The sequence below is a fragment of the Carlito syrichta genome, unplaced genomic scaffold, assembly GCF_000164805.1.
Source record: "Carlito syrichta isolate Samal-C Ts95f unplaced genomic scaffold, Tarsius_syrichta-2.0.1 Scaffold306593, whole genome shotgun sequence".
Taxonomy (NCBI): domain Eukaryota; kingdom Metazoa; phylum Chordata; class Mammalia; order Primates; family Tarsiidae; genus Carlito; species Carlito syrichta.
The window spans coordinates 289724-312564 of record NW_007250689.1 but is presented as its reverse complement, the minus strand read 5'-3'; the positions used below and the strand labels follow the sequence as shown (position 1 = coordinate 312564).

At 45.2% G+C, this 22841-nt stretch overlaps 3 protein-coding genes across 4 annotated transcripts in view; 1 reads left to right on the top strand and 2 right to left on the bottom strand.

The window, feature by feature from the left end:
• GBA2 (glucosylceramidase beta 2) overlaps nt 1–485 on the bottom strand; it is a 13711-nt gene extending 13226 nt beyond the window's left edge. Inside the window, exon 1 of the mRNA XM_008063128.2 lies at nt 190–485. Coding sequence (XP_008061319.2) covers nt 190–236 — 47 coding nt within the window. The 5' untranslated portion in view covers nt 237–485. The remainder of the gene's footprint in view (nt 1–189) is intronic.
• Nucleotides 1–5088, top strand: part of RGP1 (RGP1 homolog, RAB6A GEF complex partner 1) — a 5326-nt gene extending 238 nt beyond the window's left edge. Inside the window, exons 2-9 of the mRNA XM_008063122.2 lie at nt 216–350; nt 722–858; nt 1125–1208; nt 1307–1456; nt 1781–1927; nt 2138–2265; nt 2476–2665; nt 3354–5088. Coding sequence (XP_008061313.1) covers nt 235–350; nt 722–858; nt 1125–1208; nt 1307–1456; nt 1781–1927; nt 2138–2265; nt 2476–2665; nt 3354–3577 — 1176 coding nt within the window. The 5' untranslated portion in view covers nt 216–234 and the 3' untranslated portion in view covers nt 3578–5088. The remainder of the gene's footprint in view (nt 1–215; nt 351–721; nt 859–1124; nt 1209–1306; nt 1457–1780; nt 1928–2137; nt 2266–2475; nt 2666–3353) is intronic.
• Nucleotides 3701–7324, bottom strand: MSMP (microseminoprotein, prostate associated). Of its 2 annotated transcripts, none has more exons than XM_021715055.1 (3): nt 7117–7324; nt 4359–4467; nt 3701–3990 (listed from the first exon to the last, which is right to left on the bottom strand). In XM_021715055.1, the coding sequence occupies exons 1-3, from the start codon at nt 7159–7161 to the stop codon at nt 3785–3787; spliced, it is 360 nt and encodes a 119-aa protein (XP_021570730.1). In that variant the 5' UTR covers nt 7162–7324; the 3' UTR covers nt 3701–3784. The 2 variants fall into 2 exon arrangements, with proteins under 2 accessions (XP_021570730.1, XP_008061314.1); XM_008063123.1 differs by lacking the exon at nt 7117–7324 and adding an exon at nt 4697–4968.
• Nucleotides 7325–22841: the final 15517 nt, after the last annotated feature.

Sequence of the window (22841 nt, the reverse complement as noted above, 5' to 3'; positions counted from 1 at the left end):
ACTCGGCGCTCAGCGGGCAGGGGTCTGGGGCCCAGGCGGTGCTGAGTGAGCAGCCCCCGTCCCTCCCACCCGCCTGCCCACTCCGGCTTCCAGGCTCTTCCTTCTGGCACCGTGGAGCTGGCCGCCCCTCTCCTCAGTCCTCACCCCTAGGTGCGCGTCTCAGACACCCCTCACTGCCGTGGTGCTGACCTCCGGCCCCCCTTGTTTCCTTCTAGAGCTGATTGCGGAGCTGCCATGATTGAAGTGGTAGCAGAGCTGAGCCGGGGTCCTGTATTTCTGGCGGGGGAGGCGCTGGAGTGTGTGGTGACCGTCAGCAATCCTCTGCCCCCCACAGCCACTTCTGCATCCAGGTGGGGATGCTGGTATGAAAGTGGTGGCGCTTCTGGGAGGAAGCCGGGTATCTGGTGCTAAGCCAAAACTCAGATTGTCCTGTAGCTACATCACTTCCTTGCTCATTGTGCTCTCATTGTCGGCAAGGGCTGTTTAACAGAAGATATGGATGACCTAGCTGTCCACTCTCCTTTTCTCCCCCATTCCTCTCTTCACCTGCAGTCTGCTTCTCTTTGCTTAATAGTTTCCCCCTTAGGGTTCTGTATCTCATGATCGCTATGATAGCCACCTAACTTTGTTGGGTCTCATCTGGTATTGTGGTAGGGAATTTGGGAAAGCATTTGTGAAATCAGGAACTATCCTCTAATGCCTCCATTTCCTCTTCCCACAGTGAGGCTCTGGCCTGGGCCAGTGCACAGATCCACTGCCAGTTCCATGCCAGTGAGAACCGAGTAGCACTGCCTCCCCCTGACTCTAGTCAGCCAGATGTCCAGCCTGACAGCCAGACTGTCTTTCTGCCACATCGAGGTTAGAGATGGGCATTTGCCTTGGGAAGGGGTGGAGTCATTGTCACCCATGGATGAAGTTGTTGAATTGTCCTTGTGCATCATTATAGTCGCTGTCACATTGGAAATGTGGGGGAAGGTGACTATTGCTTTGGGTATAAGACTATTCTCACTTCCCAATAGGAAGAGAGGGATTGGCAGCCTTTCACTGTCCCCATTTGCCATGCCAGCCTTGTTCAGTACTGGACAATGGGGTCATTAAATTGCAGTTGTTCTTACCTTTTTTAGGTGAGAAGGGTCAGTGTATCCTTTCTACTCCACCAAAAATTCTATTCTGTGACCTGAGGCTAGACCCTGGAGAGTCCAAATCATGTGAGTGGCTGTCCCCATTCCTGAACTGCCTTCTAAGTCTCCTGGAGGGAGGACTCCTCTGTCTGCTATGGTTGCCCTGACTACTACTTCCCAATCAGACTCCTATAGTGAAGTGCTGCCCATAGAAGGACCACCTTCTTTTCGGGGACAGTCAGTCAAGTATGTCTACAAACTGACCATTGGCTGCCAGCGTGTCAACTCACCCATCACTTTACTCAGAGTCCCTCTGAGGGTTCTAGTGCTGACTGGTAAGTAGGAGCTCCTGGAGAGAAGGGCTGGGAAAGAGCCTTGCCAAAGCAGAGATAGTCTTAGAGGGTTTGCAGGGAGGGCTGCAGGAAAGCTTCCTGGTCTCAATGAAGATGTTGGAAAGGGAGGGAGTGTTCCAGAGAATAGGCTGAGATGTATACCTTAGCCATGGCTCCCCTTACCTTCAGCCCTCACGGGTTGGAGTCTTTTTTTTTTTCTTCATGGTATACTACGTAGCCATAAGTCAGCTTGGAATCTAAAACCCTAACCTTTACTCTCATGTCTGTTTCCTCCCAGCATCACCTCTCCGATCATTTTCTCTCTAGGCCTTCAAGAAGTCTGGTTTCCCCAGGATGAGGCTGTAGCCCCATCCAGTCCATTCTTGGAGGAGGATGAAGGTGGGAAGAAGGACTCATGGCTGGCTGAGCTGGCTGGGGAGCGCCTCATGGCTGCCACATCCTGCCGTAGCCTCCGTAAGAATCCTTTCTGAATGATTGCACCCTAGCCCTCCCTTCATAGTATTCCTGTTCAGAGACAGAGTCTCCTAACTACCACATACTTTGGCATGTCCACTGATATCTCACTGCCGATTATAGAGAAAAGCACCACCTTTGGGCTCTAGTGCCCAGTTCTAGACATTACCTAGTATAGTCCCTTGGCTTACAGTATCTCATTCTCCCCAGATCTATACAATATCAGTGATGGCCGAGGGAAAGTTGGGACATTTGGCATCTTCAAATCTGTGTACAGACTTGGCGAGGACGTGGTGGGAACCTTAAACTTAGGGGAAGGAACTGTAGCTTGTTTGCAGGTGAGGAGGGAGTGGAGCTTCTGGGGTGCTGGGCCTGAAGGACTGGGGTGGAAGGAGACAGGCCTATATAAAGAGGGGTGGTATGTAGAAGTGGATTGTGGTGGTCACCCAAGGTCCCTTTGGTAAAACAGCTTGAAATCGGGCTGCCCTCTCACCTATGGTCAGCATTTCTGAATGCCTGCTAGCACACATCTCTCTTCTTGCTCCCAGTTTTCGGTAAGCTTACAGACGGAGGAACGTGTACAGCCTGAGTACCAGCGGCGCCGTGGGGCAGGGGGTGTCCCCTCTGTGTCCCATGTGACTCATGCCCGGCACCAGGAGTCCTGCCTACATACAACCAGAACCAGCTTCTCCCTCCCCATCCCTCTCAGCTCCACCCCAGGCTTCTGCACAGCCATTGGTGAGACCCTGTTCTTGGAGAAGGGAGAGAGGGCAGTAAAATGCTGTGGTTAGGTAGAGTGTAAAGGATCCTGATTCCTAACACATTCCCAGACACACCAACGTCCAGCCTCTGACCTTTAATTCTTTCTCAGACCTTTAGCCTCTCTCTACCCATTTGCATTGATCTCCTAACTCTTAACAGCATTGCAGAACTTCTTCCCCATTTCTGTCTACTGGACCCTGTGATGCACTGATCTCTGATTACTTCAAGCCACTAGTCTTGACCGTCCCACTCTTGGGTTTTTAGAGTGCTATCTTCAACTCACATCTTTGGTTAACATGTCCAATTTAAAATAAAAAATTAGCTGGGCGTGGTAATGTGCGCCTATAGTTCGGCAACTTGGAAGGCTGAGGCGGAAGGACTGCCAGAGCCCAGCAGGTCTACGCTGGGGTGGGTGTGAGTGTGCCACCGCACTCCAGCCTGGGTGATGGAGTGAGACTCAACTCAAAAAACAAAAAACATGTCCAATTTATTCTGAAAAACCCTCATTGTAGTTTCCTGCCCTGTTACGTTTCCCCATCTTCCTAAATACAGGTTTTTGTTTGTTTGTTTTTAGTTTTTGTTTTCATTTCCTAACCATATCCTGTCATTGGCTTTTACTTCTGCTGGTTTCTAATGCCTCTATCTTTATCTTTTTCTTCCACAGTGTCCCTGAAATGGCGATTACATTTTGAATTTGTAACATCCCGAGAACCGGGATTGGTACTCCTACCCTCTATGGAACAGCCCGAACCTGCCACCTGGACAGGTCCTGAGCAAGTGCCTGTTGACACTTTCAGCTGGGACCTCCCTATCAAGGTGCTGCCTACAAGCCCCACCCTGGCTTCATATGCCGCTCCAGGCCCCAGCACCAGCACCATAACCATCTGAACCGGCCCACTTACCCATCCTGGTGCTGGTCTCTTCAGGATGCTGAGAACGCAGCACCTGGACTCGAGTAGGACCTGCTTTTTCCACCTGAGGCCCAATGGCATGGACAATGAAAGGCAGGCGTTCAGCTGTAGCATTAATTTATTTATTCAGAATAAATTGGCAGCTGCTAGTGGTTTCCCTGGAAGTGGCAGCAGCAGTGAGCAGTCAGCAGACGGGTGATGAGTTCACTTTAGCTGGAGTGGGGAGCAGGAGCCCCAGGAACGGGGGTGTTGGCTGAGCCCCACTCTGGGTCAGGCCCTCCCCCTTTGCAGGGCAGCCGAGGGTCAGATTTTTGCACCAGGGAGAAGTGGCAGGTTCCTGCTTCCTGACGTACCTCACACCCAGCGGGGAAGTCAATGGGGTGCTGGGACCTGGGAACCAAGGATGGGAGGGAGTCAGCACAGTGAAAGGCCACGTTTATCTCTCCCCCATTTGCCTCTCTCACAGCCTCCCTCCCATATTATTCTTGAGTGCCCCACTGATTGCCCTAAGATCTCACCTACCATATATGGACTTTTTTGTTTCATAACTGGAGCATTTTCTCTCCGGGTCTATCCTAACCTCCCCCACTTTGTAGCCTAAAGTCTTATCTGTCACACTCTTGTTGGCACCCTCAGATTTGGCCAGTCTTATTCTGCTCTTCTGTTCATTCTCATATCACAGCAATCTAGTTACTCCCTGGCCATCCATCAGTCACTTGTATCAGAGTCATTCCCTGTGGCCATACTTAGTCACTCACGTGTCACAGCAGCCCACACCAACAGGATGCAGACAGGTGCAGTGGAAGCAGTCCTTGCGGAGCCAAGACTCACCCAGGGTGAAATATTTCCCCTCATAGTGACAGGGGGCTAGGGAAGAACGGGAAATGTTATTAGTGGGTGTGAAAGTGGTGGCGACAGGCAGAGTCTTCTCTGATCTGGAGTGGGAGAGAGTAAGTGCACACTGCCCCCATATTTAGTTTTCTGTTTCACAGCTGGAGGGAGTCTGGGTATTCTGACACGGGGTCCTCCCTAAGCCTCCCTCCTCCCAACACCCTCTCTGTTCCTCATCCTTTCCTAATTCCTTACCCCACGTTACCTTGAGCTTGGAAGTAGCACTTGCTATGGACTCCTGGGTGCTGGAGGAGTAGAGACATCACCAAGCAGATGATCCCCCAGCCTCCTAGGATCCCCTTGGCCTGTCCAGACCAGAGCATCCTTAGGGCCATTTCTGTTGCACAACCCTCTTGGGCCCTTCTTGACTTCTGTTCAGGCTACTCTGGTCTTGAGTCCTTGACTTTGCTTTGCTCCTCTAGTCTTACTTTCTCTTTCTCCCTTGGGCTCCTGTCTCACACTATCTCCCTGCCCTCTGCTCTCACAGGCTGGAGATGTTTATAAAGTGAGGACCCTGGCCCCCTGCTGAGTAGAGCTGGAAAAGCTATAACTCTGTTTCCTGAGGTGAGGGCATGAAAACAAGAGGTCTAGCTTTAACAAGCTGTGAGAGCTGATTCATGCCCCAGCACAGCTTAGAGGGAGGGAGGTGGCCATGGAAGGGGCACTGGACTGGGCATTTCCCCAGCAAGGAGGTGGGAGGGATGAGGGCCCCCCCATCGTGGTCCCCAGATCTCTTCCCTGACCTGGAGAGAAGGAAGCATTCCACTTTCCCTCTTTCTCCCCCCAGCGTTCCCCCCGCCACCAGGGGTGTGTATGCTGGGATCCCTGCCTGGACCGGAGGGAGGCATTTCCTGGGGATGGCTAATCCTGTGCCCCAGCCAAGCCCAGGAGCTGCAATAGGGTGCAACGGCCAGAGGCTCCAGGAGAGCGAGCAGGCACCTGGAGTGGAGAATGTGTTTCCCTCAGTCCCTGGGGCAGGGGTTCCCTGATATATCCAAGAAATAGGGCTTCCCTTCAGAGATGGGAGTGCAGAATCTTTTTTCCTCAGGAATCTGTTGTTTGTCAGCCTCACATACAGCAGATGCAGAATTGCCCTATACTTGGGATGGTTCTTTCCCCCTTTCAAAGAGGAACATCTAAATGCCCTAATGGGATGAATCGCTCCAGTTTTGCAGAGGAGCCCTCTCTTTCCTTCTATATATAATTGAATGAGGTTTTAGGAATTTATCCTTTGAGTTTCCTGCAGGTTCTGGAGGACCCCAGGATGGGTGATTAACAGCATAGACTGTACAGACAGACTACAGTAATTGGATTCAGATTCTGATTCTACTTACTAGCTATGTGACCTTGGGCAAATTACTTCTCCTGTCTAAGCCTGTTTCCTCATCTATAAATTGGGTATGCTAATGCCAGCTCATAGGGTTGTTATGAGGATTAAATGAGATAATGCATGCTGTGCTCTTAGCACCATCACTGGCACTCAGAAAATATTAGCTATTGTGATTGGTGTCAAAGCTCCAAGGCAAAATGGGTGACATTTTTTTCTATGAATGACATTGAGCAGCTCTGTGTGCACAGCTAAGGGCTTCTATCGGGGACTGTTCTTTTCTGGCATAGACTTCTGCCCTTTTCGTACATGCTCCATGTCATCCCTGCCTCCTCCAAAAAGATACCTCCAGAGCATTCTAATTTTGGTCTTTGTATTGAATTCTGAGAAATTTGAATTGGAGGCACTTGCCAATAAGCCTGCTTTCCCCAGAGGGTAGAATATAGAGTACCCGCACCTCTACCCTGGGAAATTCAGATATAATCATCTCATCCTTCCAGCTACCTTTATGTCAGTTGCCTTTTCTCATTAGGATTTTAATGCAAACTGGGCTCGGTGGCTCAGCCTGTAATCCCGCGCCTTTGGGAGACTGAGGTGAGTGGATTGCCTGAACCCGCGGATTCGAGACCCGCCTGGGCAACTTGGTGATACCTCATCTCTACAATAAACCAAAAATTAGCCAGGCGTGGTAACGTGCACCTGTAGTTCCAGCTACTTGGAAGGCTGAGGCGGAAGGATCGCCAGAGTCCAGCAGGCGAGGCTGCGGTGGCCGGGAGCGGCCACTGCACTCCAGTCTGGGCGACAGAGTGAGACTCCAACTAAAAAAAAAAAAAAGGATTCTATGCATTTCTTCCCATCCCTGCTCATGTTAGCTCTCAAGTTCTCCTTTCTGAACACTGATGCTAGCCATCTCTTTGATACTAAAGGTCCTGGTCAAACTGGATTTCTTTCACTTTTCCACACTTCAAAGACCCCTGTTTCAGCTATTCCTGACAGAGCCACTTTATTTATTGTTTTTTTCCTTCTAAGTCTCCAGTCCCGTTTACTCATGGCCTGCCACCTAGTGCATCAGATACAACTACGTCTGGCAGACTTTTTCAGAGGACCACCCTACCTGTCACCTCTTCATCATTCAGAAATGACTTTTGTCAGTACACTTCAAACTCCCTGGCTGATCTCTTCCAAGAAGACGGCTTAGGTGGATGGAGATGTAGAATGCACCACACGTTTGCCCTAGTCAGGCCTAATAAATACCCTTTCGGTTCAGAGCAGAGCAAAGAAAAAAACCCAAACTTCACAGTTGAAGCAGGTTGCCCTGGGCTAGGCTGGTGTATGGGAGGCATTGGCCTCGGACTGCTCTTCTGGAGCAGGTGGAGGAGAGGCCTGTCTAGCAAAGGGGCTCAGAGGTCTTGTCAGTGGTCAGCAGCTCTGCCGCTGCTTTTCTGGGGGAGGGGCGTCCAGCTGACCCTGGAAGGTTGGGTCACGGACTACCGTCTGCTCCTGCAACGTGGAACCAGCCCGATAGGGGGCGAACGTGAGTGGCGAGCGGGGAGCATGAAGATGGGGGTGATGCTGGAGCTGAAGAGGGCCCAGGGGTATTAGTGTGTGTGCAGTAATGGGGCAGAAGTGAGGGCTGGCCGCCCGTAATGAAGATGAGGTCGGCAAATAGGGGCGGGAGTAGGGGCTTCTGGAAAGGAGCGGGACTGAGCCAAGATTCCTCTCCCAGAAGTTGGGGGCGGCGCGGAGGTGTCAGTGGAACCCGCGTGCGTGCGTGCTGCCGAGGGTGTCAGTGGTGAGGGCCCAAGCCGCCGAGACCTGGGGGTGCGGCGGCCGGCGCGCGGGGGCCGGGAGGGGGCGGCTGGCGGGCGCTGCCCGCGCGGGGACAAGAAAAACATCCGCCGGAGGCCCGGCCGGGCGGCGCTCCAGCAGCGCGGGCAGGTGCGCGCGGCGAGGAAGTGAGCGCATTCCGGCCCCCCGGCCGGCCTGCCCTCCGGTGAGTCACTGCCGACCCTGCTGCCCGCCGCTGCCAGGCCCGAGGAGAGCGGCCTTCAGGGATCGCGGGGAGGTGCGGGGGCCGGAGGCCTGGGAGGGTCGTGGAAGAGCCCAGGAGAGCGTCTGGGTGGGTGTCTCCGAGCAGGCTTCTGTCCTTGTCGCCAGGGGCGCGAAACGCAGGGCAGATGCTGAATACGCTCTGGACTGAATGAAGGCAGGTGGGGAGAGACCCCCGGGGAGAACTGAGTGGGGCCGGGAAAGGGTCCCAGAGAGCCTGCGCAGAAAGGGAAAGGGACGCCTGGGTATCGGCGAGTTGTCGAGGCCCGGGAAGGGAAAGGGAGCTGTGTTGACCGGAGTAACGTGAAGGAAACGCGACGAGTTGGGCCTTGGGGGAACCGAGAGAGACTTTAGATGTAAGGAGAGATGCACTGGTGGGAAGGTGGGAATGACCAAACCCCAGACAAAGGTCTGTCTAGAGGCCTGTGTGAAGGGACAGTGAAGGGCAGGTTTTAGGGAGCAGTGGGAGTCAGGATTATTTGGGTACAGTTGTGACTGGGTCATCCAAGGATTTGAGCTCACAGGTAGAATGGTGCCATAGCAAGGCTATCTGTATCTAACATTACTGTATGCCATTCAGTCTTTGCCAAAAAAATTAGGCACTTAACTGCTAATTTTTGGTGGGGTTTTCTTGGGGTTTTTTTTGAGTTGGAGTCTCACTCTGTCGCCCAGACTGGAGGGCAGTGGCCACTCCCGGCCACCGCAGCCTCGACCGGCTGGGCCCCGGCGATCCTTCCGCCTCAGCCTTCCAAGTAGCCGGAACTACAGGCGTGCGCTACCACGCCCGGCTGGTTTTTTGATTTGTTGTAGAGATAAGGGCTCGCCAAGTTGCCCAGGCGGGTCTCGAACCCATGGGCTCAGGCAATCCGCTCACCCCAAAGGCGCGGGATTACAGGCTGAGCCACCGAGCCCGGCTTTATAGTCATTTAAAATTGCATGATTACATCTATAAAATGATTTAAGCAATTTTGTTTCATTTCCTAAAATGAAATTTTTAAATAAAAATAAAGTTGAAAACTCTGATTCGATATTTGATGTCAAATCCTAAGTGAGGCTTTCAAGATTAGTTAGTAGTGTTGAGTCTTTGTCTTGGTTTTGTGCCATTTCCTCTAACTGACTTGATTGGATTCTGAGTTGTTAATGCCCCAGTTCTTCTATACCAGTAGCATAGGTATTCCACTTTTCCTCTCAAAGTCTTTACTTTTAACCTTGATTTTTTTTTTCCTGTGTAGCCCTTTAACTTGCCCTGTGTTAAACAGTTCTTGGGATGGGACCTTGGAGCTACAGTATCCAAAGATAGTAACTCAGCTTTATCATATACAGAGGTGCCAAAAAAGTGTACATTTTAAGAAAGGAAAAAAACGATTAAAAATTGTGATACTCAATGTGTACCGATAAACAAAAGATGAAGTCACATTTGACTTCTGCAATTACAAGAGGTGTACAAATTGGTTACCATCAGTCTCCAGACACTTCTGACTATGGCAGACATCTCTTAACATCTCTTAAAATGTATATACATATTTTTGGCATCTCCAGTATATTAGGTTACTTAATATCTTTGGATGTGTGTATAACGAGAAAGTATATTTACCCTGCAGCTGATAGGAAGCTAAAGCCATTTAATTCCCTGTAGTATTTCTACAACATAGTAATTTATTTACTAAATGGTATTTGTCTCAGAGATTATCACTAATTCTGTCATCATCCTTATAATTTGTATTACCTTGGGTCAAGGGTAATTCCAAGGATTAGAATCTTTATAATTTATTTCAAAGATCTTTAAACTCTGCAGTTGCCTTTGGTCCCAAACAAGAAAATCTGGGTCAGTTAATGAAAAAAAAAAAAAGAAAGAAAGAAAATAATTTCTTCCTCTGGGCCTTGTTGTTTTCTCCCATGCTGTTTCAGCCTGAGCCCTGCCTTATTCCCAGTGGCCTTTGCCTTCATTCCTTCTTTGCTCTGCTGGGCATCTTTAGAGGAAAACTTCACACCGACTTCCTCTGCTATAAATTCTCTCCCTCCCCTCAGCTCTACACTTCTCTTTGCCAATATACACGACTACTTCTTCACTGATTTTTTTTTTAAGCCCATAGCTCTTTCTGGCGCTTTTCCACCTTTAACACTCTTGTGTTGAAATCCTCTCTTTTTCTTCCTTTCTCTTTGGTAAGACCTCAGATTTTTAAAAGGACAGGCTTCAGTTATTTATTCTGCATGGTCCATTTCTGCCCGCTTTCCTTCCTTCCTCTTGTCACCGTCTTCTTATTGTTGACTGTTTTTAAACTCAGTTATGCTTGCTTTCCCCAAAGCCTTAACCTTAACCTTGTGGTCAAACTCTCTTCTTGATATAGTAGAAGATGCTCATGTTTCCGTTATTTTTCTACAAGAAAACTCTCAAATTCACATCTGCTTCAATCTATTCTCCCAACATTATCCAGAAGCATTACATGGCCATTACTGTAAAGTCTATTGAGTGACTATTTAAACTTGGTGTTGTGCTAGGCATTATATACTGCATTTTATAATCCTGGTGACAGACTCCTAAATGCTTATAGACTGCTCCATCAACTGGTCATTTCTTCAATCTCTCCCTCTACTCTGGCCTACCTATTCCCTGAGACACAGCAATATTTAAATTGGATCCATTAATAACCCTACAATGGCTTCTAAGTGCTCATGTGAAAGAGTCGCTTGCCTCTCACTTGAAGTCAAAAGCTAGAAATGATTAAGCTTAGTGAGGAAAGCACTTTAGTTGCTGAGATAGACCAGAAGCTAAACCTCCTGTGCCAAACAGCCAAGTTGTGAATGCAAAATAAAAGTTCTTGAAGGAAAACAAAAGCACTACTCCAGTGAACACACAAATGATCAGAAAGTGATGCAACCTTATTGCTGATATGGAGAACATTTGAGTGGTCTAGGTAGAAGATCAAAGCAGCCACAGCATTCCCTTAAACCAAAGCCTAATCCAGAGCAAGACCCTGAGTCTCTCCAATTCTAGGAAGGCGGAGAGAGGTAAGGATGCTACGGAAGAAAAGTTGGAAGCTAGCAGAGGTAGAACTTTGTGCGATGATGGAAATGTTCTCCACCTGTGCTGTCTAATGCCATTAGTCACATGTGACTGTTGGGCACTTGGGATATGGCTAGTGAGACTGAGGTACTGAATTTCACATTTGAGTTAATGCTTCATGAGTTTTAAGGAAAGAAGCTGTCTCCATTACATAAACGTGCAAGGTGAAGCAACAAGCTCTGATGGAGAAGCTGCAGCAAGTTATCCAGAAGATCTAGCAAATATCACTGATGAAGGTGGCTGCACTTAACAACAGATTTTTTAATGTGGATGAAGTAGCTCTCTAGTGGAGAAGGTGCCATCTAGGACTTTCATAGCTAGGGAAAATAAATGAATGCCTGGCTTCAAAGGACAAGCTGACCCTCTTGTTAGGAGCTAATGCAGCTTGTGACTTTAAGTTGAAGCCAATGCTCATTTACCATTCTGAAAATCCTAGGGCCCTTGAGAATTATGTGAAATCTATTCTGTCTATGCTCTATAAATAGAAGAACAAAGCCTGGATGACAACACAACTGTTTACAGCATGTTTACTGAATATTTTAAGCCCGCTGTGGACACTGCTCAGAAAAAAGATTTCCTTTCAAAATACTACTGTCCATTGACAAGAGTTGTTAAACTGAAATCTGTCTTGCTCATCTACGCATTTTTCCCCCTTGGTTCTGCTCTTTGAAATATATGGAAAAAATCTTTTTCAACGTGGCAGCTCTTTAACAATTTGAAAATGGTTTGTTTTTTGTTAGCTGTATAAGCCATTGTTTTATTCCAACGCTATCCAGTAGAACTTTGTGTGATGATGGAAATGTTCTCCACCTGTGCTGTCTAATGCCATTAGTCACATGTGACTGTTGGGCACTTGGGATATGGCTAGTGAGACTGAGGTACTGAATTTCACATTTGAGTTCATTTGTTTTTTGTTATTATTATTTTTCTTTAGTCTCACTCTGTCATCCAGGCTGGAGTGCAGTGGCATGATCACAGCTTACCATAGCCTTGACCTGGGCTCTGGATATCCTTTCGCCTTAGCCTTCCAAGTAGCTAGAACTACAAGTGCATGCCACCATGCCTGGCTAATTTTTTAATTTACTGTAGAGATGAGCTCTTGCCAAGTTGCCCTGGCTGGTCTTGAACCCCTGGGCACAGGCAAACCTCTCGCCTTGGCCTCCCAAAATGCTGAGATTACAGGCATGAGCCACTGCACCTGGCTCTTCTTAGTTAATTAATTGATTGATGTATATATTTTTTAAATTTTAAAGATGTGGGGTACAATTCAGGATTAGGTATACAAGTTGTCATCATACAGGTAAAATTTGAACCTCCATTTGGTCCCCATTTTGCCTGGTTTGAGATAGGTACCTTTTAGTTAATTTAAATTTAGATAGCCAGATGAAGTGAGTGGTTGCTGTGTCAGTGCAGCTGCAAACTCTGGGAGTTAGTACCTTTGTCATATGACTCTCTTATTAGCTGCCTCAGAAATCTTATCAAAACAGTAAAAATGCCTTGGATCTGTCTGGAGGTCAGTCTCACATGTCATAACTGATAAAAAGCACCAACTTAGCCCCTACAGCCCTGATGAGTTATGTCAGTTTTTACTGGAAACTTCTTAGGAGTAGAAAATGAGGATTCTCTCTCATATCCTGTGTCCCAAAAGCAGAACTTATTTTAAAAGCTCTCATTTAATATTTCCCTAAAGTCCCTCTCCCTAGTGGCTCCCATAATGACTACCAAGTTTCTCCCTTCTCTTTCTCCTTCTTCCCCTAACACATCTTCCTGGCTTCTCTTTGAGCCTTACTCCTCCATTGTCTTTGAGCACCAGCATCTGTCCTCTTCTCCCTTAAGAAGAGTTCCCCAGTGTGCTACTGCTTCTCCACTTTTCCTTCCTTCTTCTTATCTCTGCTCAAAGTAAAACCATGAAGCACTTTCTGGACCTACCCTTCTTGGGGGCAATTAGAGATAGAGGGTCGTAAAGGCTTGTAATTTTTTTCCTTTCTGACGTAATTCCTGACCTCCTTCCAGAAGTAGTCTAGTCTTATCTTTGCTGGAGAATCTTTATTTAAGCATTATTTTGCAGAAGACTCTCTAACGTCTTTTTTTCATTCCATATCTACACTTGACAAATCCTAAAACTACTTTTACTTTATCCATTTTTCTTTGTTTTCATTTTTCATTTTTTGCTTCTTGTTATTTTTGATACGTTTATCACCTCTTTACCGATCTTCTAGGCATAACTAACCTGCATCCGCTGAGGGAGCAGCATTTATTTCTCACCTCATTCTCCCTCGGCTCCCTTTTTGGTTCACCATTGTTGCCCATCCATACTTCCTTTTATTGTCTGTTATCCTCTTCTTATCCGTCTCTTTAATGAAATTTACTATTTTAAAAAAAAATTTTGAGTTGGAGTCTCACTCTGTTGCCCAGGCTGGAGTGCTGTGGCATGATCAGGGCTCATCACAGCCTCACCTTCCTGGGCTCAGGTGCTTCTTCGGTCTCAGCCTCCTGAGTAAGTAGCTGGGACTACAGGTGCACGCCACCGTGCTTGGCTAATTTTTTTTTTTTTAGAGATGAGATCTTATAGTGTTACCCAGGCTGGTCTCAAACTCCTGGGCTCAAGCAATCCTCCTGCCTCAGCCTCCCAAAGTGCTGGGATTACAGATGTGAGCCTCCATGCCTGACCAATGTTTTACTTACTTGGTAAGTAAAAAATTTTTGAGACTCTCGAAATTATCTTTTTAAAAATAATGAATTTTAGTAAAGAGATGGATCACAAGAAGAGGAGAACCAAGTAAGAGGCTAAGAGGTAGCCTCTTAAAATTTCAGGTTCCTGTGCTCATCCTAGACCTACTGAATCACAAATGCTGGAGATGAAATCCAGAGATCTGATTTTTACAAAGTACCATCCGTGACCCCCAGATAATTCTGCCCTAGGCTTGACCCTCCTGTGGCATAACTGCTGCATTATCCACATTTTTTTTTTCCTGCAGATCTTCCTGGTGCTCCAGCTTTGCTTCCGCTCTTGGCCCCATGATGCCAACACAAATAAGGAGGCCTCAGGTTACCAGGACAACTGGAGACAGGAAACCGTAAAGGCTCAGTGCCCCCACAGGCATCACGGACTGTGGCTGTGCTCCTTAGGGACTCAGTCCTACTTCCTATTTCCCATCCCCTAAACCACCCAGGCTGCTAGATACCCAGGCCCAAGCCACAGACCCTGATTTTACAGACCTTGTAGTAGAATATGGAATGAGTGAAATAAGGAATTGTGAATGAAGGTTTCCTTCTGGCATTGACATTTCATGCCCTTTGATGATAATTGAATTTTGTAATGGTGAGAATTACATTTCTCTGAGAGTTGGTTAGATTGTAAGTTTAAAGTCCGATGCTTCTATTTATTTATGTTATTTGTTTCCGCTTCATTGGACCTTGAGTCTTGGATGTTTTTGCTGGCTGTTTTTGTATCCCCAGCTAGATGACTTTACAATTTGCTTTGGGCCAAAAGTTTTAGTAGTCTGTTCTGATACACTGGGAGCAGCTGTTTATTTTATTTTATTTTATTTTTTAGCAAGAAAATAATATTTACCAAATAATGAATTTGGGTTCCATTTGTACGTCATTATCAAAGCTAGTCATTTATTTAAAAACATCATCTGGCTTGATTAACAGACCCTTTAAAGCCATGAATAAATGAAAATCTACTTTGCACTTAGATGCTTGAAAATGTTGAATTATTCTGAAATAAGAGCTACCTCCATGGTAGGCCAAAGCAAGAGAGAATGAAGGGAAATAACACAGACTTGATGACTGTTTTCAGTTGAAGGACTGTCATGGTGGAGGAGGGAATTACATTTACTTGGTTTAGCTCTAGAAGGTGGAATAAGAACATTTACTTGAATGACAGTGATGGGGGACAGATTTGGGTTAATAGGAAGAACTTTTGAGTAATTTGATTGGAATGAGCTAAATTGTTAGACAGTAAATTGTGACTGTATTGGATATATAGAGGTTAGATGACCATTTGCACAGGTTTGGATGAGGTTTTGGATATTAAATTGGTTTTAGCCTGTAAGAAGCAGGCAGATTTAGCAAAAGTTAATTCACCCTTTCTATTAAATGATTGTGTGGCAACTATTAAGTAATTATTCTATTTCTAGGCACCTCTGCCAAATTTACTCCCTTGAGCCATCAAAGTTAGAATTGTTAGTAAAGTCTTTTAGAGATTTCTCAAACTTTGTTTCTTAGCCCTCAAGAGATTTCTTAAGAATGCCTCAGAAGTGGCTGACAGGGGTGAGATAAAGGACAGCACAGACTCTGAGCCCTTTACTTATGTTTCAACCAGAACAATCTTGCATTTATTTGTTTTACAAATTGATTTCCTGATTTTCTTGAAGATTTTTTTTTTTTTTACAGTACAAAAGAGTTTTGCTGAAAAAAGTTAAAGACCCTGATGGGATTCAAATCTAGCTCTTCTAATTCAATTTGTTTGTTTCTTCTACTCTACTAGTCTACCTTCTTATGATTCAGTAAAAGTTTCTGTCCATTTCATTGGCCACCAGTGTAACCCAGAATCTTATTTCTGCAAATCTACTGTTCTGTATTGACCACTTAATTAGTCTCCTTGCTATCTAATATCTCCACTTTCTGGCCAATATATACTGTCGCCATTTGATTCTTCTTAAAACATTGTCTTCATCATGAGAATTCCCTGTTTAAGAACCTTGTCTCTGTTGCCTATAAGAACTCTTCAGGCTGGTACTTCTGTTAGCATTCTTCGGTGTTCTCATTGTTCAGCTAAACGAGAGTCTCAGTCCCTCCCTATGTACGGGGAATTAATGGGCTATATAATACTGGGATTAACTGAGTCTCTCCCTATCCCCAGACTCCAATTGCGGCAGGATTTTCTTTTTCTTTTTTTTTGAGTTGGAGTCTCACTTTGTCGCCCAGACTGGAGTGCAGTGACCGCTCCCGGCCACTGCAGCCTCGACCTGCTGGGCTCCGGCGATCCTTCCGCCTCAGCCTTCCAAGTAGCCGGAACTACAGGTGTGCGCTACCACACCCGGCTGATTTTTTTGATTTATTGTAGAGATGAGGTCTCACTGCCCAGGCGGGTCTCGAACCCGCGGGCTCAGGCAATTCACTCAGCTCAGCCTCCCAAACTGTATAGAGTTTTAATCAGGCATGATGAGAAGATAAGGAAATAAAAACTCACAGCCCATAAAAAGTAAGTTGCATAATAATGTGTATAATATAACCCTGTTTATATCATACATGTATGCATTTTTTAAAACAAGAGTGAGTTGTATAGAGATTATCTGGAGGAAAACACATCAAACTGATAAAAGACATTTCGAGAGGGATTGAGAAAGGATGAGGGTAGGGGAGGAAGCGGAGGGCTTAAATATTTATTTCTTCTCTGAGGAGAAGTCTCACAATATGGAAGGGAAATCCAAGGAACCAGGCTTGGAACTGACAGATAAAGACAGTCTTGGCAGCAGAAACTGCTCATCTGTCTTGCCTGACTCTCCTGCTAGCCATATTTTTGGCTGTTGTATCACTTTGCTAAAGTAAGTAAAATCCCAGTGGATGATTGGATTGGTCAAGCTTAAGTCAAGTGCCATCCATGGCTCTATCTCCATGTAGAAGGAGGATCTGAAGGAAGGAGTCCCTAGGGACTTCCTTGGTGTCTGTTGGGGGAGGACAAACATTTTATTTTACTCTTCCAACAAGACTGTGCACAGAGAGGGAGAGTTAATTGTCTGAAAGGATATCAGTGTAGTCTAAGGAAGGGGGCAGAGATGCTAGGGGCTAAAAATGACAGATTTTCAGTTCACTGAATCCATCCCCTCAACCCTTTACTTCTTATCTGTACCTTTATCCTACACCTTTCTTTATTCTTGGCCCAACCTAAGCCCTCTGGTGTGATTTTAACACTGGGACTGAGGAGCAATGAGTTAAGGGGCTTGGGGAGAAAAGAAGGGTAAGGTGGGGCAGGCAGAGAAAGCAGTCAGCAGGTGTTAAACATTTGTTTTGTTCCTTTCTGTGCTTACACAGAAAGCCTTTTCAGTGCCTGATGGTTAAAACTAATCATAATAAACATTTGACAGTTGAGTTACAAATAAAAATCTTATCACCTGGCTGTATTAATAGCCTGCTCTTCTGATGATGAAGCCATTGTTCCCTGTGCCATAGAGTGTGGCCAAGGAGGCATTTCTGCCCATCTACAGGTGGAAGTTGGTCCTGCTAGTACATGTGTCAGCTGAGTCTTTCTTCTTTGGAAGGTCTAGGCCCCAGTCAGATGATGTACCAGAAGTCTTGTTTTCTCATAATGGGGGTCCTTCACTTTTGAAGCATTAACCTTCTGACAAAAAAATAGTTTATTTTAATTCTTATAGCTTAAATTAATTGTCAAAAATTGACATAGGTTAATCATGAGAGGTGTGCAAATATAGGATAGTCTTATATTGCCAATGGGTTGATTAACCTCTGTAATGATTTGTTGGTCAACCACTACTGATAACAAAAAATACTTTAAAATAACTATTCAGAATTACTATTTTTCAATTTTATTGAAATATAATTTGCACATAAGAAGATGCACTCATTTAAAATGTACAACTCAGTGAATTTTGACAGATGCACATGCCTGTGTAATCATCTCTGTAATCAAAATATAGAACATCTCTGAAACCCTTCAAATTTCCTTACTTATTATCCTTTGCAATCACTTTCCCTTCCACCCCAACCCAAATGTCCCTGATCTGGTTTTTATCACTGCAGATTTATTTTGCTGATTATAGAGTTTTATATAAATGGAGTCACAGACTGTGTATCCTGTGTTTTACGTCTTCAACTCAGCATATAGCTTTTGATGTTTATTCATGTTTTGTGCACATCAGTAGTTTGCCCTTGTTGCCAAGAAATATTTTATTGTATGGGCGTACCACCGTTTTATTCATTCTTCTGTTGACATTTGGGCTGTTTTTCACTTTTTGGAAGCTGCTAAGAACATTAACATAAAAGTCTTTGAGGACATATGTTTGCCTTTTTCTTGGATAAATACCTAGGAGTGAAATCTTAGGTCCTGTTGTAAGTGAATGTTTTACTTGATAAAGAAAAAACTTCCAAGTCGTTTTCCAACATGGCTGTACAGTTTTACATCTACCAGCATTGTATGAGAGTTCCAGTTGCTCTGCCTCCTCATCAGCACTGGTGTTGTCAGTTGCTTAAAAAATCATTCTAGAAGGTGTTTTGTGACATCTCACTGTGGTTTTAGTTTGCATTTTCCTAATGATTAATGATATTGAACATCTTTTCGTGCATGTATTTGCCACCAGTATCTTATATTTGGTGAAATTTATTCAAATCATTTGCCTGTTTAAAAAATTAAAACATTTGGCTTCTTGTTATTGAGAGCTATTTTGAAAGAGACATCAAACATGCCAAAAGAAAAAAACAAACAGCCGTGTTAAAAAGTGGGCAAAAGACGTGAATAGACACTTCTCAAAAGAATATACACAGGCAGCCAACAGACACATGGAAAAGTGCTCAACCTCACTAATCATCAGAAAAATGCAAATGCAAACCACATTGAAATCCCACCTAACCCCAGTAAGAATGGCCATCATTAATAAAACAGGCTCGGTGACTCAGCCTGTAATCACACGCTTTGGGAGGCTGAGGTGAGTGGATTGCCTGAGCCCGCGGGTTCGAGACCCGCCTGGGCAATTTGGTGAGACCTCATCTCTACAATAAATCAAAAAATTAGCCGGATGTAGTAGCACGCGCCTGTAGTTCTAGCTACTCGGAAGGCTGAGGCGGAAGGATCGCCGGAGCCCAGCAGGTTGAGGCTGCGGTGGCCGGGAGCGGCCACTGCACTCCAGTCTGGGCGATAGAGTGAGACTCCAACTCAAAAAAATAAAATAAAAATAAAACAAAAATAAAACAAAAAAACCACAGATGCTGACGAGGATGCAGAGAAAAGGGAATGCTTCTATACTCCTGGGGGAAATGCAAAATAGTTCAACCTCTATAGAAAACAGTATGGCAATTTCTAAAAGAACTAGAAATTTGGAGCGGTGGCTCACTCCTACAATCCCCGCACTTTGAGAGGCCAAGGTGAGAGGATTGCCTGAGCCTATAGGTTCGACACCAGCCTGGGCAAGTTGGCAAGACCTCATCTCTACAATAAATCAAAAAATTAGCTGGGTGTGGTGGCACGTGCCTATAGTTCCAGGTACTTGGAAGGCTGAGGCGAAAGGATTGCCTGAGCCCAGCCAGTCGAGGCTGTGGAGGCTGTGAGCATGTCACTGCTCTCTAGCCTGGGTGACAGAGTGAGAGATTCCAACACAAAAAATAAAAATAAAAGAACTAGAAATTGACCTTCCATATGACCCAACAATCCCCCTTCTGGGAATATACCTGGAGGAACTAAAAACATTCTACAAAAAAGATACCTGCACACACATGTTTATTGCAGCACTATTTATAAACATGGAACCAACTGTGTTGCCTATCGAAACTGAACTGGATTAAAAAAGGTACATATACACAATGGAATATTATGCAGGCATAAAGAAGGACAAACAATGGACTTCACAGCAGCTTGGATGGATATAAAGTCTATAACGCTCAGTGATCCATCACAGAAACAAAGAATTGAGTACCACATGTTCTTACTCATAAGCGGACCCTGAATATTTACCACAATATAAGGAAATGATTGGCAGTAGCAGGATATTGCCAGGGGAGGTGGGGGGACATAACATCAATAAGGGTACCAGATCTCAACCCAGGCAAAGCGGGAACCAAAGGGAGGCCTGAACTTTACCTGTATGATGATCACTTGTATGCCTAAATCCTGAATTGTACTCCACAACTTTAAAATAAAATTTTAAAAAAGAAAGAGACATCAATGAGACTTCATGGAAGTGTCTGACCCTGAAGGTCAAGATGGGGCATTTCCTGTATGTAACAGGGAAGCAGAAACTATGAAGGGTTTCTGTTGTAACTGTAATGAATAAACAAGCATCTGAGGGGTGCAATAGGCATCACAACCACATGCAGAAAAATAGTACCTGGGAAGAATGCAATTTATTCTGCCAGAGGGCACCACTCAGGCTATTTCCAGGCTGAGAGAGACCCTGGAGTTATACCAGCACAGTTTGGACCATATTTGCCCTCAGAATTTGGACTGTGATTGCCAGCAGAGTAAACAGCAAACAGGGGCAAAGGGACACTGGCTTGGAGATCTAAGAAGTTGGAGGACCACTTTCTTAATCAAGGGTTCCAACATTTTCCTGTTGCTATGAAGTCCGCTTCCCCTTGTATATCCAGATCCATCTCAGGTAGGGAAGCAGGAGAGGGTTGGCTATCTGAGAGACCAAGTGATTTGTATTGAAGAGAGCCTGAGCAGTACCTAAAAAGACTGTTTAAATAATATCAGATTATAATATGTTTTGGGGGCTTATGAAGAACATGATATATGCAATGTGAAGCTGTACAAGACCGTGTGAGTAGAGGATGCTGTCAGTTCACTCACTGCCTGTGACAAGGTAAGGCAGTACCGAATGGGGGATGATACAGGCCTGTGTACTCGTTTCCAAGAGGGGCTGATTGGGCCTATTTGAAATAAGTTAGGGTAGATGCCAGAGAGGTATGGCCTAGCTGAGCAGGTAGCTCAGTGCACTCAGCTACAGGGGGACTACTCAGCACCACTAATGTCCTGCGCTGGCTGCATCTGTTGCCAAGGAGAAACCTTGTGGTTGAAATTCATCCACTATATCTGACTCTGTCAGACTTGTGAGGATAGATTCTTGTGGTCTGCTATTTCCATTGGCATCTACCTTTTATCTCTTCTTACCCGGAAGAGCCTAATCCATCTGGATTTTTGTCATTTACTCATTTTTCTCATTCTGATATTCTAATAATTAGTTGAATGAATATTAATTCATGCTCATCAAAATTAACTCTAATGCCATACACTTTGCTAGGCACAGAGGATATAGAGATAAGTGAATAAACATATAAATGGACATATATAATATATATTTCTATAATTAATGTATTTTATATATTTTATATAATATATAAACACATACATATAATGAAGTTTGAACAATATAAACTTAAGAAATAATACTTACTGGGAAAATACAGAGCATTATTGGAATACATATTTTTGGGGGGACATAGTCTGTAAAGGAAGTAGTGATGTTTATGCTATGACTCAAGAATGATTTTGAAGTGATTAGGTGAAAGGTGGGAAGAGTGTTTCATACAGAAGGAACAACATGTGTAAAGGTGAGAGAGATGAAAGGAATGAAAGACGTTCAGGGTGCCTGGAGCTTAGAGGATGAGGAGGAGGAATGTGATGGAGCGATGCAGAAGAGAGTCAGGAACCAGACCATGGGGCACCTTGAAATCCAGGATAAGGTGTTTGTATTTCATCCTAAGGACATTGGGAAGCCATTCAAGGGATATAAGCAGAGAAGTGACTTTGCCAGCACTGCATTTTTTAAAAAGAATTTTAAAAATTTTAATACAGTTCCAATCAGCATGTCCGGTTTATTTCAGCTCCTTCACTGCCAAACCTGGAGGCAGAGATTGCTTCAGTTTCTCTGCTTTCTTAACCAGCATTGCACTGTGAATATTTTCTAGAGAGTGGAATGGAGTAGATCAAGACTAGATGCTGGGAGACAAGTTAAAGGGCTATTATATTGGTCCAGGTGAAAGATGATGGCCCTTTGCACAGGGTAGAGGCAGTGGATGGATTTGGGCATATTTTGGCGATATAGCCAGCAAGGCTTGGTTGGATGTGGAGAGTGGGGGAGATGGAGAATTCACGGATGACTGAGGCTTTTGGCTTGAGCATCTAGGTAGATGATGGTATCCTTTACTGGGTAAGAACATTGGGGTGGGAAGATATTTCGGAAGGAAATCATGTGTTCGGTTTGGCTGTTGAGTTTGAAGTTCTTGCAAGACCATCAAGTGAAGAGATCCAGTGGGCAATTGGATATATTATTTTAGAGCTAACAAATGGACTGGTGATTCGTACTTGGCATATAGAAATTGATTACTGGAGCGATGGGTATAGGTATAATTGTAGAAAGAGAGTTGAAGGAAGGGGAAAAAAAAACTTAGACTAAATCTCCGAGGAACATCAATCAACCCAAGGGCAGGTAGAGAGGGAAGAGTCAATAAGAGACCAAGAAAGAGCTGCCAGGTGGTTGGAAGAAACCTGGACAGTGTGGTATCTGGAGAGTGTAGGAGTTAGCCGCTCTTAACATTTTGATTCATACTATCCTAGGTACATGTGTATTCACTATAGAGGAGTGTCAGAGTGGCTGGACTCCTAGAGGTGCTCCAGTGACCTATAATATTTGATGGAGAGGGTGGGTGTGGGCCACAGAGGGTCAGAAAAGCATTCCATGAGCTCCCAGTCTACCCTAAGTATCTCCCTAACAATACAACAGCCTACTGGCTGTCAAATTTGAAGAAAATGAGGACTCCAGGGAGTAGCAGGGATTCAGAGAAAGGAGAAGGGGCCCACACAGGTGAAGTAACTTCAGGCATCTGCCTTTAACATGCTGAGGTTTGGTAGGATCAGTTAATCCTAGTTTATAGACCTTGAACCATCCCATAAGTTGTATTATTCTTTTTTTTGAGTCAGAGTCTCACTCTTGCTCAGGCTGGAGTGCAGTGGCATTCTCATGGCTACAGCCTTGATCTGCTGGGCTCAGGCAGTCCTTCCGCTTCAGTCTTCCAAGTAGCTGGAATCACAGGCGTGCGCACACCACCATGCCCGGCTATTTTTTTTTTTTAATTCTAGAGACAAGGTCTTGCCAAGTTGCCCAGGCTGGTCTTGAACCCCTGGGCTCAGTCAATCCTCTTGCCTCAGCTTCCCAAAGTGCTGGGATTCCA

Bases quoted from the DNA above. Each gene is read 5' to 3' on its own strand.
- MSMP (XM_008063123.1), bottom strand. From the start codon at position 4,826: ATGGCCCTAAGGATGCTCTGGTCTGGACAGGCCAAGGGGATCCTAGGA. The intron at 4,468-4,696 runs GTAACGTGGGGT...GTTCTTCCCTAG, and splicing joins GTGCTACTTCCAAGCTCAAG to CCCCCTGTCACTATGAGGGG. The intron at 3,991-4,358 runs GTGAGTGACTAA...CTTGGTTCCCAG, and splicing joins GGTGTGGGCTGCTGTGACAC to GTCCCAGCACCCCATTGACT.